The sequence below is a fragment of the Moschus berezovskii genome, chromosome 12 (assembly GCF_049115385.1).
Source record: "Moschus berezovskii isolate FMDL1 chromosome 12, NW_MosBer_1.0, whole genome shotgun sequence".
Classification (NCBI taxonomy): Eukaryota; Metazoa; Chordata; class Mammalia; order Artiodactyla; family Moschidae; genus Moschus; species Moschus berezovskii.
Window position 1 is genome coordinate 88,461,537 of NC_142471.1, and position 17,023 is coordinate 88,478,559.

Below are 17,023 nucleotides of genomic sequence, written 5' to 3' on the forward strand. Positions count from 1 at the left end.
GGTAATGGTTCAATCCCCAGTGAGGGAGCTCCAATCCCACATGCCTTGTGGCCAAAAAACCAAAACATAAAACAGAAGCAATATGGTAACAAATTCAATAAAGACTTTATAAATGGTCCACGTCAAATGTATATATATATATATATTTAGATGTGAACAGTTAGAGTGAGTTAATCACCTCTGGAAGATCTCGTAATAGCCCTTTCCAATAGCAAGATATCTCTGTGAACTAGCAGCTGTAATACCTGGTGTGATTCGAGAGATTCGGTAACTAGAACTTGAAAGAGCACTTGTTCACAGACGCGCCACATGAGACGGAGTCGGTGCCTGGGACTTTTAACTGGTTGTTGTTCTGTCACTAAGTCGTGTACGAGTCTTTGCAACCCCGTGGATCACAGCACGCCAGGCTTCCTGTCCTTCACTATCTCCCAAATTCATGTCCACTGAGTCAGTAGTGCTATCTAACCATCTCATCCTCTGCCGCCCTCTTCTCTTTTTGCCTTCAATCTTCCCCAGCATCGGGGTCTTTTCCAGTGAGTCAGCTCTTTGCATCAGGTGGTTTAACTGGGGGCACATCTTTTTAAAATTGATTTATTTTTATTTGTTTGGCTGTGCCAGGTCTTAGCTGTGGCACTAGGGGTCTGAAGTCTTCCTTGGAGTGTGCTGGATCTTTAGACATGACATGCAAACTCTCAGTTGCAGTATGTTGGATCTAGTCCCCTAACTAAGGATTGAACCTGGCCCCTTGCACTGGGATCGTGGAGTCTTAGCCACTGGACCACCAGGGAAGCCCCAGGAGGTGCATATTTTAAAACACTGTCTTGTTTGCTGGAGCATTCACTCACCCATCTGCTTACTTGGAGGTGTTTTATTATCTGTGGCACATCCAACCCAGTTACAGCCTCATGGGGTGTTTTTATTCCTAAATTTCAATGTTCTGGGGAATGACTGTCCAGATCTGAAGTGTGGAGTATTAGTCGCTCAGCCGTGTCTGACTCTTTGTGATCCCATGGACTGTAGCCCACCAGGCTCCTCTGTCCATGGGATTCTCTAGGCAAGAATACTGGAGTGGGTTGCCATTCCCTTCTCCAGGGGATCTTCCTGACCCATGGATTGAACCCATGTCTCCTGAATTGCAGGCAGATTCTTTACCATTTGAGCTACCTTGAGATGCCCCCAATGTGAAACTCATCTGCTACACAATCAGCAGTCTAGGTCATATCATCCCAAATGTGCGCATCCATCTGACCATTTTCTTATAACACAGTAGCCAACCAACAACCAGCAAGAAGTTTCCTATGTCTATAGCTGAATCTGTTTCTCCCAATACCGTGGTATTCACAGGGACTCATTTTTCCTGTATCAGATGAATAATCATTTATAAGGATGTAAGGAAAATCTCTGCTGTTGGTTATAAAAGTCAGGATTTCAGAAAAAGACTGACATAATTTTTCTCTATGTAAACAGATGCGGGAGACTCATCTAACAGCTCAGGTAGGTCATGCCTTTTTTTTGATGGGACTTGAATATCAGCTCTTTGTGATTTATTGCTGGGCTCAGTTCATTCTTTGTCTAAGCTGCTGATATTTTCATGGCTTTAAGATGCCATTTAAAAGTGTTATTTGGAATTACTCCTTTTGATATTGTTACAGGTGATGATGTCTCTATGTGTGTGGGTTAGAGACACATAGGTACAGGCATGAAATGGCACTTCAAGGTCTTTTTGCAAAAGCTTTCCCTTTACTCAAAGGCATTTCCTTGAGTCTGTCCTTGACCAGAACCTTCTCAGTGTTTTAAGAGGAGTCTTTCTTTTCATGGCCTTGTACTGGTGTGAGAAAGCATTACATTCGCATCTGTGTTTAACTAACAAATTGACTGCAGGCTTCCTGAGGCAGGAGCCTTATCTCTTTGATTTGCAGCCATATCATCAGAGTGTAACATGAAAGGCATTCAGTTTCACCTCAAACACTGTTGAAATGACATTACACTGGCTGAACGCCCCACAGTCTGCATGCAACTCAGACATACATGAGAAACACGAGGGACAGGCCCCAAGGGTCAAGACAGGGCACGTTCCTGCACACCGGCATCATCCTGCTGGCCTCCGAGGCCTGGGGCCAGTGGACCTCCAGGCGTCTCCTGGGGACTCACAGGCCCCTCTCTGCAGGGGACTGGCCGGAGCTGCAGCTGGTGGGCGGCTCAGGACGGTGCTCAGGACGCGTGGAGGTCCTGCACCAGGGGGCCTGGGGCACCGTGTGTGATGACCTGTGGGACCTGAACGAAGCCGAGGTTGTGTGCCGGCAGCTGGGGTGCGGTCGGGCCGTGTCCGCCCTCGGGAAGGCCCACTTCGGCCCGGGCGCTGGAGACATCTTCCTGGACAACCTGCAGTGCGCCGGGGCGGAGCGCCACCTGGGCCAGTGTGCCCACTCAGGCTGGTCGGAGCACAACTGTGGCCACCACGAGGACGCCGGGGTCATCTGCTCAGGTAGCCGCTCCCCTCTCGGGCTACAACTTCAGATGTTGTGGTTGAAGACTTGTGAAGCTATGCGTCCCAGGTGGAATTTTTCAACCACTTATCCAACCATCCATCTGCTCATTCTGTTGTCAGCCAATCCGTGAGTGCCCACTGTGTGCCAGGCACTGGCCCAGGCACACGCCCTGCCCCGGGCAGCCCCAAGTTGCACATAGGAGGCTTTCAATGTTAGTGTGAACGGGCACCCCCACAGCCTCCTTGCTGAATCCTGGACCCCACCCCACCCCCAAAGATTGTGATCAACTAGGTTTGGGAAGGAACGCTGGAACCTGCATTTTAACAGATGATCCAGGTGATCCTGCCTAAGAGGGGCCACAGGTAATCCAGCCCTGGTGACCGGGGCAGGGGCAGAGTTGACCCAGATGCTCTACCCCACCCTCTGAGTGCAAGGACCCTGCCGGCGAAGGACTGGAATGACCCAGGAGCAGTGCTCTGAGTCCTGGGCCCAAAAAGACCGTGGTCCTCCCCGCTTCATCCCCACCTGCCCCCTTGCTACACTACCTCCTCCAAACTTTGGATTCACTAAAGAGAGTAACCTGTTGTCTTTTTTTTGTGCATTCAGATTCCAAAGACCTGCCTCCTCCCACACCTCCAGGTACGTCCATATTTTTTCTTGTTCAGGCAACTTTATATAATAATAATAATAACATTGAATACTTATAAATGCTTTCAGGAACTGTTTTGGGGACTTATACCTATGTAACTTATTTAATCTGCACAATAGCCTCTAAAAGTAAATTATTTGATTATTCTCATTTTCCAGATAGGTAAACTGAGATACAGAAAATTAGTAATGTTCCCAGGGGTAGCCAGTGGACTTGAAACACAGGTGTCAAGGCTCTTGACCACCAATCTAATAAACCGCATCCGTTGATTGGCCCCAACTACACAAAGACCAGAGGAAAACTAACACAAAACAGGGGAGACGTTTAGCTCAGGCTACTACTTTAATCTTCAGGAAGTGAAACTGTTTATCTCTCAGCCGTGTCTGACTCTTTGCAGCCCCATGGACTGTAGCCCACCAGGCTCCCCTGTCCATGACATTCTCCAGGCAAGATACTGCAATGGGTAGGCATTCCCTTCTGCAGAGGATCTTCCTGACCCAGGGACTGAACCCAGATCTCCTGTATTGCAGGCAGATTCTTAACCATCTGAGCCACCAGGGAAACCTGCAAAAAGACATTTTAAATATTCTTTTACAGAAAGAGTCATTTGAGATGCAGAGAGGTTAAGTAACGTTCCTAGGATCACTCAACGAGTTAATGTGGGGACTGAGCTTTGATACTAATCAGTCTGACCCCAAAGGACACACTCCTGGGAATCTTTTGCTTGTTTTCAAACAGTTTTTTAAGTTAATTATTGAATGATATTCTTCTATAATAAAAACTGAAGATTGGAAAAGTCAAACACCACATGATGTGTTGATTCTGAAATGATGTTGAAGGTAGTGAAAAGGCGTTTTGTTTCATTTCAACAGACATTCCTAAGCATCTACAAAGCAGCAGGCCTGATGCTAGGGTGTCTGAATAAATTTGTTTATTTAATCCCTGCAATTGAGGATTAGGGAGATCAAGAAGCCTACCCAGGATAACTCAGTTAGAAAGTATTAAAACTGGAATTTTAAGCCCCATCTCTCACCCTTTGAATCCTGTCCACACACAGCCTCGGAAAACACCACAGGGCACAAGTTGTTAGCAGGAGCATCTGACTCGGTCATCTGCCTGAAGAAGACCTGAATGTGTTCTGAGTATTCCTGGAGGGAGACCAGCTTTGTGTGTTGGGGTCGTGAGTGAGAGGAGAAAGGCCATCTAAAGTTAAAGGGTCAGCGCTGGGGTCAAGGGCAGTGGATATTCAAATTAAGCCTCATCTGTAGTGTTCCCATTTATGTAATTCAGCTAAAGTGAAAATTACATGGATGATGGTGAAATGGGGAAGACCATACTGCGTGAATGATGGCTCAGCGGTAAAAAATCTGCTTGCAATACAGGAGACTCGGGTTCGATCCCTGGGTTGGGACGATCCCCTGGAGTAGGAAATGGCAACCCATTCCAGTATTCTTGCCTGGAAAATCCCATGGATAGAGGAGCCTTGTGGTCTACAGTCCATGGGGTTGCAAGAGTCAGACATGACTTAGCATCTAAACCACTGCCACCATATTGCATGAAAGGAGCCGTCTGGTCCTCTCTTGCTGTTCTAAAATGTAGTTGTTAAAAGCAGCAACCACTGAATTATAGGCCACGGTTTGGTGAGTCAGGAATTGGGGCAGGGCTCGGCTGGGAGAGTCTTCTGCTCCACACAGTGTAGAGCAGGTCCACCCAGTGGCTGTTCTGGAGAGTCCAGGACAGATGCACTCTCATGCCTGGGGTCCTGGTGGGGGCTCAGCCAAGGGCCTGCTTCCTCTCCAGGTGGTCTCAGGGGACCCCTTTGCAGGGCCTCTCCAGCAGGGGAATCAGACTTCTTACAGAGTGGCTCGGGCTGGCTCAGGGTGCCATGAGCAAGCCCATCTTCCCAGAGACAGGAAGTGGAAGCTGACAGTCTCTTATGGCACAGCACAGCTTCTGCCATATTCTGCTGGCCAGAGCTTCCACAGAGACTACCCAGGCTCCAGAGAGGGGACCAGACCCCACCCCACGACCAGAGGCATGTTGGAGAACCTGTAGCCTTCTTTAGCCTGCTCCGGGACCATAGAGAACATTCAGTCAGCACCGTCACACTTTTCTCTATTTGCCCTAAGTACATGGACATTTCTAAGGAAACCCTTTACATTTTTGCTAACTTGTAGATGAGACTAATTCTCCTGATGTCAGCATTATCTCCCTTTTTTTTTCCTTCTAGGTCTTTCCACAGCAGCTCAGGATCATGTAACAGGTAGCTGCTTGTTTTAAACTGACATGGTAACTCCATTCCAAAAGAACCATCAGAGGAAATGCTAGGTGGTATGCCCTGGATGGGGCACAAAGGCTGGCTTAGTGTGGGTGAGGGGCTGCCTCTGATGCCCAAGCCACACCCGCCACAGCCCCTCCCATGAGAAGGTGGGGTGGCCGGGACTCAGCCCGAGGAGCCCCTCTGTCCTCACATGCCCCACCGCCACCTCGCTGAGGGGCGTGGCGTTAGTATGGCCAATGCCTGGAAATGCTGACTTTTTAACTAAAGCAGCAGCTGGGAAGGGGCGTGTGGATCTGCCCAGATCAGAGGAGGCAGGAGGGTGACAAGGGACTCGAAGAAAATGTGGCTCAGTCCATCTGCCCATTCTCATCTGCCTCCTATGGGCACAGTCCTGTAATAGGTGCCCACAACAGGTACCAGCCCATCACCGCCCGCCATGTATAGTTCAGTTCAGTTCAGTTCAGCTCAGTCTTTGCAACCCAATGGACTGCAGCACACCAGGCTTCTCTGTCCATCACCAACTCCCGGAGCTTATGAAAACTCATGTCCATTGAGTCAGTGATGCCATCCAACCATCTCATCCTCTGTCATCCCCTTCTCCTCCTGCCCTCAATCTTTCCCAGCATTCAGGGTCTTCTCAAATGAGTCAGCTCTTCGCATCAGGTGGCCAAAGTATAGGAGTCTCAGCTTCAAAATCAGTCCTTCCAATGAACACCCAGGACTGATCTCCCTTAGGATAGACTGGTTGGATCTCCTTGCAGTCCAAGGGACTCTCAAGAGTCTTCTCCAACACCACAATTCAAAAGCATCAATTCTTTGGCGCTCAGCTTTCTTTATAGTCCAACTCTCACATCCATGCATGACCACTGGAAAAACCTTAGCCTTGACTAGACGGACCTTGGTTGGCAAAGTAATGTGTAGAGGCTTCGGGAAACCCAGTCCCAGGGGTTCAGTGTCAGCCTGACGTTTGTAACCTACCAACAGCAGTCCACACTAGCTCCCTGGGCTGGCGGTGTCCCTCACCACTTCCCACCCTCCATCGTGGGAAAGACCAGGAATCTGTGAGATTCCAGGAGGCTTTCAAGGTGCTCAGGGGAGAAAGAAGAAAGTTCAGCATCTTCACAGTTTGGGTACAAGGTCAATGAAATGTTATGCTTTCAAATTTCCTCTAAAATAATTTGACGATTCTTAAGTTTTCTGCTTTTTTTGTGTGGTGTGCTGTTTCTAATTTATATGTTTGTGTGTGTATAAATTTATTATATTAAATAATATAGTTATATTAATATGACAACCAGAATGGAAGCGTTAGCATTCACTTGTTTAATTCTTAAAAGTCCAAAACCTCTAAGCTCCAGTCTCCGTAGATATTGAGATGAAGGAAAGACAACCTCCCCAGAAACAGAGGTGAAAAAGTAGTTAAAGGGGGGCCCTGTCACACCCTCCCAGAACAGTCCACACTGCCCCCATTGCCTTTGTCTTCACTGTCTCAGACCCTCAGATCCTCAGTCACCCCTTCCCCACCACGTACAGCTCCATCTCTGTCTCTGCCTCTCTTTCCCAACCCTCAAGCCGATCGGCTCCACCTGTCTCCCAGCAAGCGAGACCTTCCACTTCAGAAAGAGTCAACAGGACAGAGAGAACATTTTCCCCATTGCATGACAGAGGGAGGAGGGCGGGGAGCTCCCCCATCAGTGTGTTCTGTTGCTGCTGCTGCTACGTCACTTGAGTCACATCCAACCCTGTGCGACCCCATAGACAGCAGCCCACCAGGCTCCTCTGTCCCTGGGATTCTCCAGGCAAGAACACTGGAGCGGGTTGCCATTTCCTTCTCCAATATATTCTGACCTGTCACAATTACACTGAATAGGCTCTCCTTCCCAGAAGATGCTTAGGCTACAGATCTATTTATTCAGGCTGCAGCCTGACTCCTCCAGGTCCTTAGTGGGATGACATAAGTGACGCCATGGCGACATATCCTCACATCCTTTTTCCTGCTGTTTCAGGAGAAAGGAACTCTTGTGGAGGGGTTATTTCTAGTCTCTCTGGATCATTTTCCAGTCCGCTATATCCGGAAAACTACCCAACAGACATCCAGTGCGTGTGGGAGATCCACGTGGATAAGAAGTTCCGCATAGAACTCATGATTCCAACTCTGAAGTAAGAAAACAACTCTTTAAAAGAAGTGCATGCTTGCTAAGTCACCTCAGTCGTGTCTGACTCTTTGGGACCCTGTGGACTATAGCCCACCAGGCTTCTCTGTCCATGGGATTCTCCAGGCAAGGACACTGGAATGGGTTGCTATGCCCTCCTCCAGTGGTTCTTCTCAACTCAGGGATCAAACCCGTGTCTCTTAGGTCTCCAGCATTGGCAGGTGGGTTCTTTATCACTAGCACCATCTGGGAAGCCCTCTTTAAAAGAAGAGTCTACCTAAATAAGAATATTGCCTTGAAAAATTCAATAAGTGGTTTAATTCACGTATTTGACTTAACATTACTATGAGTTTTTTTTTAATTTATTTTAAAAAATTGTCCTTTTCAGCTTTGCCCTCATTGTACCCTGGGTACCAGTATTTATCCTCTTAGACTTTATTTTTCTTTAATCTGAGTTTTAAGCAAGCAGTAAGAGGCTTTACCTACACACGTATTAAGCAACTACTCCAGCCATGAGCCCTGCATCCTCTATATGTTGCCTTAAAATGAAGTGAGATGGTAGTCATTGCTTCATCTTGGACATGAAAAGACTCTTCTAAGTCACTGCCATTCTTTTATTATCAGTTCATAGAATAAAAACTGACAGTTTTTGTGTGCTCACGCTCTGTACTGTGTATTCTGTATGCTTTGTCACATTACAGAGTCACTAAAGGCCTAATAAAGATGTCATTATCATCCCAGTTAAAGACTAAGAAGCTGAGACTCAGAGAGGTTACTCACCAAAGGCCAACCGTCTAGGTCCATTGGATGTCAAAGGCCCCGCTCTTCACTGGTATACAATACTGTAAGGAGAGTCTGTACCAAGCCCGTCTCCTGTTGACCATGACACACACCATGCCACAAACACAGCAGTAATGTGAGATGTGATGAAAATCCCCCTTTCACAAGCACTCCCTTGTCGCTCGGCCCATGGAGTCAGGAATGCCCTATCACAAAGAATGTTCTAGAAACATGTTATCTTTGTCAACTGAAACCCTAAAGACACAGCCCACAGTGAGGTGAGAACCTTGAACCCACACCTCTAAAACCTATCTTGTTATCAGTTATCCGTTTCTTCAGAATCGGCCCCCAGGACTTCCCTGGTGGTCCAATGGTTAAGGCTCTGTGCTCCCAATGCAAGGGCCCCAGGTTGATCCCTGGTTGGGGAACTATTAGATCCCAAGTGCCATGTGGCGGGGCCAAAAACAACAACAACAACCAATCAGCCCTCATACACATCCCTGTGAATAATTCAGTTCAGTTCAGTTCAGTCACTCAGTCGTGTCTGACTCTCTGCGACCCCATGAATCACAGTACGCTAGGCCTCCCTGTCCATCACCAACTCCTGGAGTTCACTCAAACTCATGTCCACAGAGTCGGTGATGCCATCCAGCCATCTCATTCTCGGTCGTCCCCTTCTCCTCCCGCCCCCAACCTTTCCCAGCATCAGAGTCTTTTCCAGTGAGTCAACTTGTTGCATGAGGTGGCCAGAGTATTGCAGTTTCAGCCTCAGCATCAGTCCTTCCAGTGAACACCCAGGATTGATCTCCTTTAGAATGGACTGGTTGGATCTCCTTGCAGTACAAGGGACTCAAAGTGCAAATCCTGTTCTACATGCTGACATTGTTTTTATTTCAAAATCAAGTTTTTCCTCCCCAAGAATTTGGGTATGAAGAATGTTGTAAAATACAGAGTTAGGAAAATTGGGCTATGATGTCAGTTACATGCTGATCAGTCGGGACAACTTTATTATTAAGATTTTATGTGCAGTGTACATTTGCATCTCCCGAGGTTTCGTGTAAGTTGTGATTGGCTAAAATCAGTATGATTTCTAAGTTTCTATTACTGAGTTGAGGCCATAAACCTCACACATTCTTCAGAAAGAGATAAAAGGAGTTTTACTAATAAGGCGTCAGAGAAGGTTAATTGATATTTTATGTATTTATATGCAATTCAAAGTATAATCCAAATAGTTAATTCTGTGCGCATGTCATACTTTTCAAACTTTAAGATCTAGGAAACCCTGGGACTTCCCTGGTGGTCCAGTGGTTAACAATCTGCTTCCATTGCAGGGGGCACAGATTTGATCCCTGATCGGGGGAACTAAGATCCAGCATGTCATATAGCCCAACCAAAAAATAAATAAATAAAAATAAACCTAAATAAGCAATTAAAAAAAAAAATCTAGGAAGCCCTAACCAGCTGCTAAGCCTCTGCTGTGATTCCCCCAGACTGGAAGATATCCTTGGATGCCCGTATGACTCAGTTGAAATCTTCGATGGCCCCAGGATCGCCTCTCTCTCCATGGGGAAGTTCTGTGCCTCAGCGGCTGTGATGTTTTTCTCCTCCTCTGACATCCTGACGGTGGTGTTCCGAAGTGATTCCATGATCACCAACACTGGCTTTCATGCTCTGTTCAATGCGATTCCCCAGGGCAGAAGAGAGTCAGGTAGGAAGGTTCAAGTAGGCTTTTGGCCTTGAAAAAAAAAAAGAATAGTTTTCTAATTTAAGGGATTCTCCTATTAGCAGAAGCATGGGCTTCAGTTTTAAAAGCTCCCCTACAATTAGCCAGAAAGGCCCTGCTGTATCACTGCTAGCTTTTTCCACTAAGAGGGTCTCATGGGCGATTGAAATAAAGCAGTGATGGGCTTCCCAGGTGGTACTAGTGGTAAAGAACCCACCTGCCGATCGACGCAGGAGATGCAGGTTCCACCCCTGAGACAGGAAGATCCCCCGGAGGAGGAAATGGCAACCCACTCCCGTATTCTTGGCTGGAAAATTCCATGGACAGAGAAGCCTGGCAGGCTAAAGGCCATGGGGTCACAAAGAGTCAGCCACGACCGAGCAACTGAGACATGTGCAGCCTATATGTGAATGGGCAGGCAGCTCCTCTCCACGGCTGCCTCCATCACAGCCCATCGCCCTGGACCTGTTACTGTCCAGGGTGCTGAAAGGTAAAGTCAGACTTTCAAGAATCCTCCTCCCTCCACCAGCTGGCTCACTTTACATCTTGCCTCCTTTGAACCCTAGACTCACCACATTAGAGGCTTGGGGACTCCTTAATGGATAGACCCTATAGCTCTTCATTCCAGAGCCAGGTCCAATTTGCACCCAAAAAAATACTTACCTGCCAGTCGTGGGGCCACAGTAACTCAGGTCGCTAGGAATTCAGGTAGAAACTTCCAGTTTGTATTTTGAGGCTGGGGGGTGGGGGGCGGGGAGGGTGTTTCTGAATGAAGGAATTCCTTATGTATTTGACCTTCCAAAGGCATGTGTGAGATCTTGCCCTGGGGAGGCTAAGTAAAGTCCAGGAGTTGAAATCCAGACCATTCGTTAACTCAGGGTCATCATTTATTCATCCAATAGTATTCACTAAGGTCCTACTATGTGCCAGCCCCAGGTAGAATTGCTGGGGATGCAGCTAACAGTACAGTGCCCTCCCCCCTGCAGTTTACGGTAGGGCGGGTATGGGTGAGTGGGGGAGGATCAAGACACAACAAACAACAGATAAACAAGATGATGTGGGGGTGGTGATAAGGTTGGGAACACAGAGCCACGTGGGATGGAGGAGCTGCTACTGTGGACCGAAAGGGGATGGACGGCCTTGCTGAGAAGGCCATATGTGAGGAGTGACCATAAAGGGGCATCTCAGGCAGAGAGAAGAGCAATGCACAGGCTCTCGGGGAGGAAAGAGTTGGACATGTCAAAGAAACAAAGAATGCAGAGCCTGTGAGCACAGTAAGGGAAGAATGTCCCCAGGTGTCACCAGGGGACAGCAGATGATTCCAGCGGGACACAGCCTGTTGACCCAGAAAGAGCCAGTCCCTTTGGGCTTTATGGAGTCATAGACACCCTTGTGGCCAGGTGCCTTCAGGGGATTAAGTCTACACTTATCCAAACACTTATCCAGGACATGCCCAGAGAAGCAACCAGGAGCTCATTGCCCCAGAAACCCAGCTTTGTGACCCAGAGAACCACACGGCAAGATCTGCAGGACCCAAGGTGTATCAGGGCCGAGCACTGTGCTTAATTGCATGCTGTTGTTGACTTGGCACCCTGTTTTACAGATGAGGAAACTGAGGCCCAGGGAGATAATTTGTCAAAGGTTACACAACTAGGGAGCAGGAGAGCTGGGATCTAAACCCACCTCTCTCATATATTACAGACTAGAGACAGCCTTAATAAGACTTCATTCTTGCATTTATTTGACTTAGCTGCAAATATGGGAGCTAGAAATCCTTCCTATGTAAAACTACCTAAGCTCAAAGGTAAAACCTTGCTTTGTTTAGAAGATGAGCCAGAGCTGCAGCAGGTGGGCAGTTCTGAATGGTGCTCGGGACGTGTGGAAATCCTGCACCAGGGAGCCTGGGGCACTGTGTGTGACAACCTGTGGGACCTGAACAAAGCCGGGGCTGTGTGCTGGCAGCTGGGCCATCGCTGCCCCAGGAAAGGCCCACTTCAGCCTGGGCTCTGGAGACATCATCCTGGACAACCTTCAGTGTTCGGGGAGTGAGAGCCACCTTGGCCAATGCCCCAGTTCCGGCTGGTCAGACCCCAACTGTGGTCACCATGAGGATGCTGGCGTCGTCTGCTCAGCTGCCTCTCTCTCTCTTCCAGGGGCAGGTTTTTTCTGATCTTTCAGCAGCTCAGGGATAGAGGAAGGCATGCACAGAGCAGGGCTGGTGACCTGGCAGAAGGTGTCCCTTCAGCCAGGCTGACTGAGAACTGGGCTCTCTGGGGAACACACACTCCAGGGCCACATAAATTGTCAGGTTGTGTTTTCTGCAGCTCCTCTCAGGTCTGGAGCTGTTTGCTAAACATGCCCTTTCTTGCTTGTGTAACAGGAAACCTGCCTCCTTAGGACCTGCCCACACTGGAAAACCACCACTTGTCCTGATATAATTTAACTCAGATTTCCTAAATCTATCTTTTTAATGCATGCAGATGCAGGGGACTGGGCTCCAGATGTGACTCCTGCACCCCCAGGTAGGTCTAACCCTGCATTTCCAATATCTCTGCAAAGTAAATAAGAGATCTAACCTCTTTCAGGGAGCTCCAGGTTCGATCCCTGGATCTGGAAGATCCCTTGGAGAAGGGAATGGCAACGCACTCCAGTATTCTTGCCTGGAGAATTCCATGGAAAGAGGAGCCTGGGGGGCTACAGTCCTTGAGGTCGCAAAGAATCAGACACAACTGAGCAACTAACATGCACAACCTCTTTCAGCATGCAGACACGGGTGGACAGTGACCTAGACACTGGAATCACCCAGGGAGTTTAAAATTTTGTGATACTCAAGCTGCACCCCAGACCAGTCACATCAGAACCTCGGGGTCTCACCCAGTCATCGGTGATATTTAAAACTTCCTGTGTGATTCCAGCGTGTGGCCAAGGCTGAGAGCCAGTGGCTTGTATGAGAAGCTGAGAGTCACTTGCCCAAAGGAAATAGCATCTGACACTCTCCTCTCTGGACGGGAGATCAGGCAGGGGCAGGAGGGACTGAAAGAGGATCTCCCATTGCAGTGGCCAAGCAGGGGGTTGATCTGGAGTAGAGGAGGTGGGAAGGTCTGCCTCTCAAGAATACGAGTTAGAGAATGAAAGTGTGCAGGTAAACAAGGATGCACTGAATGTCGAACTCTCCCAGCGGGTCAAGAGCAGATTGGGCGTGAGAAGCAAAAATGGCTAGGGCTCCTCTATGGGCCTCCTGACTTAGCCAACACAGCAGAGATAGAGGAAGGTACACCTTCTTCAGGTAAATGACTCAAAATCCATGTGATCCGCACCCCTCCGCACTAGAGATTCCAGCTGTATCAGAGCCTCTGGCACTCGCCTGCCTCTGCACAACAAGTTCTTACCTGCCAGCTTCCCTGATCACTGGCACCCTGGGCCCCATCCAGCCTCCGCCCAGCCTTACCCAGTGACTGCTGCCACCCTCTGCCCTCTGTGGGAGCCTGGGTTGGGGAAGGTCAGGGGTGCACCTCACAGTGTTTGGGGGCCAGGCAAGGTGGCCGGCAGCTGCCCCAATCCTGGGCTGGCTCCGCTATGGTGCACGTGGAGGGACACTTGGTGGGGGCCTCTTTTCCTCCAGTCCAGGTCCCGAGGGCATCCAGGTGGAAGACTCCATGCCTTGAGGCTGCCTTTCTGGGGTGGGTTGCAGAGGTGGGCCTGTGGGAAGAGGCCCATCTTACTTCCTTGGACTCCTTGTCCAACGTGCCTTTCCCCACCATGGCTCTCAGCTTCCCAGGTTTTGTCCCTCGGCATTTTGGCACCTGATCAATGTCTGCAGGGACAGTGGCATGCTCATGAGCCCGGTGCCGTGACTGGGTGATGCCTCATGACAGGTCACTCTCAGGACAGCCCTTGGGTTGGTGAACCCAGCGCAGAAGAGAAAACAAATCACATGACTGCGTTGTCTGTGATTTCGTGGTGAATCACAGAAAGAGGGGAGACGCTACATCTCGGTCGGGGAGCAAAGAGGAGTGAGTGTGTCCACACCATGTATTAAGACTCAAGACTAGTAGCAGCTTCGTTCATTTGCACTTAAGTAGAAGGTGATATCATCGGGCAAAGCTCTTTCCTGATTTTCTTTGGTTTTGATTTTTGCAGCTGCTGTTCCCCAAGCTCCTGTCCTACCAGGTAACTCTCTTGTACTGAAAATATAACCCCTAAAGGATAGAATGATGATTGCTGTTGTTCAGTCGCTAAGTCATGTCCGATTCTTCTATCCAATGGACTGCAGCACGTCAGGCTTCCCTGTCCTTCACTATCTCCCAGAGTTTGCTCAAACTCATGTCCATTGAGTCAATGATGCCATACAACCATTTCTTCTACTTTTATGAATTGGAATTGTGGTGATAATTCATAAAAGTAGAATAGACATCCACTGTCCTGGTTGCATGAGGGAGAGGAAGTGGGGATGGAGTCCTCCCAAATGGGTGGATGGTCTGCATCTCAGTTGAGCTGATTTGCTTGACAGGAAGCTGGGACAGGATTAATGAAGTGTCCTTGACACCCCACAGCTGCCATGTGTATATCCAATCCATGTCCAGCCTCACTTACAATCTTAGGGTCCTGCCTACCCATCACACATATTTCCTCCACCCTCGCCCCCACGCCTTGGGGGTACGAGCACACTCCAGCCAAGCCACGGCTGTGTCTACACCAGCATGATCCCTTCCCATTTTGATTCACTCTTGAGCTTGGTGGGATTCTGGATTCTATACCTGGGAAAAGGTAAAGTAAGGAGTCTGAAGACTCCAGCCATGGCTATCTTCATCCCGTTTTCACAGGAGGAAGTAGCTCCTGTGGGGGCGTCATTTCAAGTCTGTCAGGATCCTTCTCCAGTCCCCGGTACCCAACCAACTACCCCACTGACGTGGAGTGTGTTTGGGTGATCCAGCTGGCCGAGAAGTTCCGCGTAGAGCTGACGATCCCCAGCCTGAGGTAAGCAGTTGAGTCTTCCTCTGCTTCAAGAGCCAGTTTGGATTTGAATCTGTGCTTTCCCCAAGAGGTTGCCTTTCCAAGTGCCTGCATCATTAGCTGCTATAACAAAAATTTAATAGACTGGCTGTCTTAATAAACAACAGAAGTTTATTTCCTGTAGTGGCCCCATGGTGTAATGGTTAGCACTCTGGACTTTGAATCCGGTGATCCAAGTTCAAATCTCTGTGGGACCTGACTATCTTTTGGGCTTCCCTGGTGGCTCAGATGGTAAAGAATCTGCCTGCAATGTGGGAGACCCGGCTTCAATTCCTAGGTCGGGAAGATCCCCTGGAGAAGAGACTGGCAACCCACTCCAGTATTCTTGCCTGGAGAACTCCATGGACAGAGGAGCCTGGCGGACCATGAAGTTGCATGAGTTGGACACCATTGAGTAACTAGATGACATGATGTGACGAACAAAAATATAATAGCCTGGGTGTCTTAATAAACAACAGAAGTTTGTTTCTCACAGTTCTGCAGGCTGGCAAGTCCAAGATCAGAATACCAGCAGGTTCAGTGTCTGGTGAAGACCTGCTCCCAGGCTCATAGATGGCTGCCTTTCACTATGATTTCACCTGAGGGAGGGGACCTGGAGCTTTCTCAGCCTCTTTATAAGTGCAGTAATCCCATTCTAAAGGAGATCAATCCTGGGTGTACATTGGAAGGACTGATGCTAAAGCTGAAACTGCAATACTTTGGCCACCTCATGCGATGAGTTGACTCAGTGGAAAAGACTCTGATGCTGGGAAAGGTTGGGGGCAGGAGGAGACAGGGACAACAAATGAGATGGCTGGATGGCATCACCGACTCTGTGGACATGAGTTTGAGTGAACTCCGGGAGTTGGTGATGGATAGGGAGGCCTGGCGTGCTGTGATTCATGGGGTCGCGGAGGGTCGGACACAACTCAGCAACTGAACTGAACTGAATCCCATCATGAGGGCTCTGCCCTAACAACCTAGTCACTGCCCAAAGCCCCCACCTCCTAAGACTATTACTGTTGAGGGTTAAGTTTCAACAAATGAATTTTGAGGGGACACAAACCTTCTGCCTACAGCACCATCTGACAAATCCTTTCATATGTTAGGTGAAGACTGGTTTGGTCATCTGAGCTTAAGGAATTTTTTTTTCTTAATTTGTTAATTTTTTTTCAGATTGTATTTTATTTTTTAATTAATTAATTTATTTTAATTGGAGGCTAATTACTTTACAATATTGCAGTGGTTTTTGCCATACATTGATATGAATCAGCCACGGGCATACATGTGTCCCCTATCCCAAACCCCCGCCCACCTCCCTCCCCATCCCATCCCTCTGGGTGATCCCAGTGCACTGGCTTTGAGTGCCCTGTCTCATGCATCAAACTTGGACTGGTGATCTATTTCACATACGGTAATATACATGTTTCAATGCTATTTTCTCAAATCATCCTACCCTCACCTTCTCCCACAGTGTCCAAAAGTCTGTTCTTTATATCTGTGTCCCTTTTGCTGTCTCACATATAGGGTTGTCGTTCAGTTCAGTTTAGTTCAGTCACTCAATTGTGTCCGACTTTTTGTGACCACATGGACTGCAGCACACCAGGCCTCCCTGTCCATCACCAGCTCCTGAAGTTTACTCAGGCTCATGTCCATTGAGTCGGTGAGGCCATCCAACCACCTCATCCTCTGTTGACCCCTTCTCCTCCCGCCTTTAATCTTTCCCAGCATCAGGGTCTTTTCAAATGAGTCAGTTCTTCTCATCAGGTGGACAAAGTATTGGAGTTTCAGCTTCAGCATCAGTCTTTCCAATGAACATTCAGGACTGATCTCCTTTAGGATGGACTGGTTGGATCTTGCAGTCCAAGGGACTCTCAAGAGTCTCCTCCAGCACCGCAGTTCAAAAGCATCAATTCTTTGGCGCTCAGCTTTCTTTATAGTCCAACTGTTGTTACCATC

General features: G+C 48.4%; 1 protein-coding gene across 1 annotated transcript in view; it reads left to right on the plus strand.

Moving 5' to 3' along the window:
* Window positions 1-17,023, plus strand: part of LOC129555128 (scavenger receptor cysteine-rich domain-containing protein DMBT1-like) — a 97,137-nt gene that overhangs the window by 40,520 nt on the left and 39,594 nt on the right. Inside the window, exons 16-24 of the mRNA XM_088841978.1 lie at window positions 1,468-1,494; window positions 2,168-2,485; window positions 3,096-3,128; window positions 5,369-5,401; window positions 7,423-7,576; window positions 9,840-10,057; window positions 12,553-12,594; window positions 14,213-14,242; window positions 14,896-15,049. Of these exons, the coding sequence (XP_088698104.1) occupies window positions 1,468-1,494; window positions 2,168-2,485; window positions 3,096-3,128; window positions 5,369-5,401; window positions 7,423-7,576; window positions 9,840-10,057; window positions 12,553-12,594; window positions 14,213-14,242; window positions 14,896-15,049 (1,009 nt within the window). The remainder of the gene's footprint in view (window positions 1-1,467; window positions 1,495-2,167; window positions 2,486-3,095; window positions 3,129-5,368; window positions 5,402-7,422; window positions 7,577-9,839; window positions 10,058-12,552; window positions 12,595-14,212; window positions 14,243-14,895; window positions 15,050-17,023) is intronic.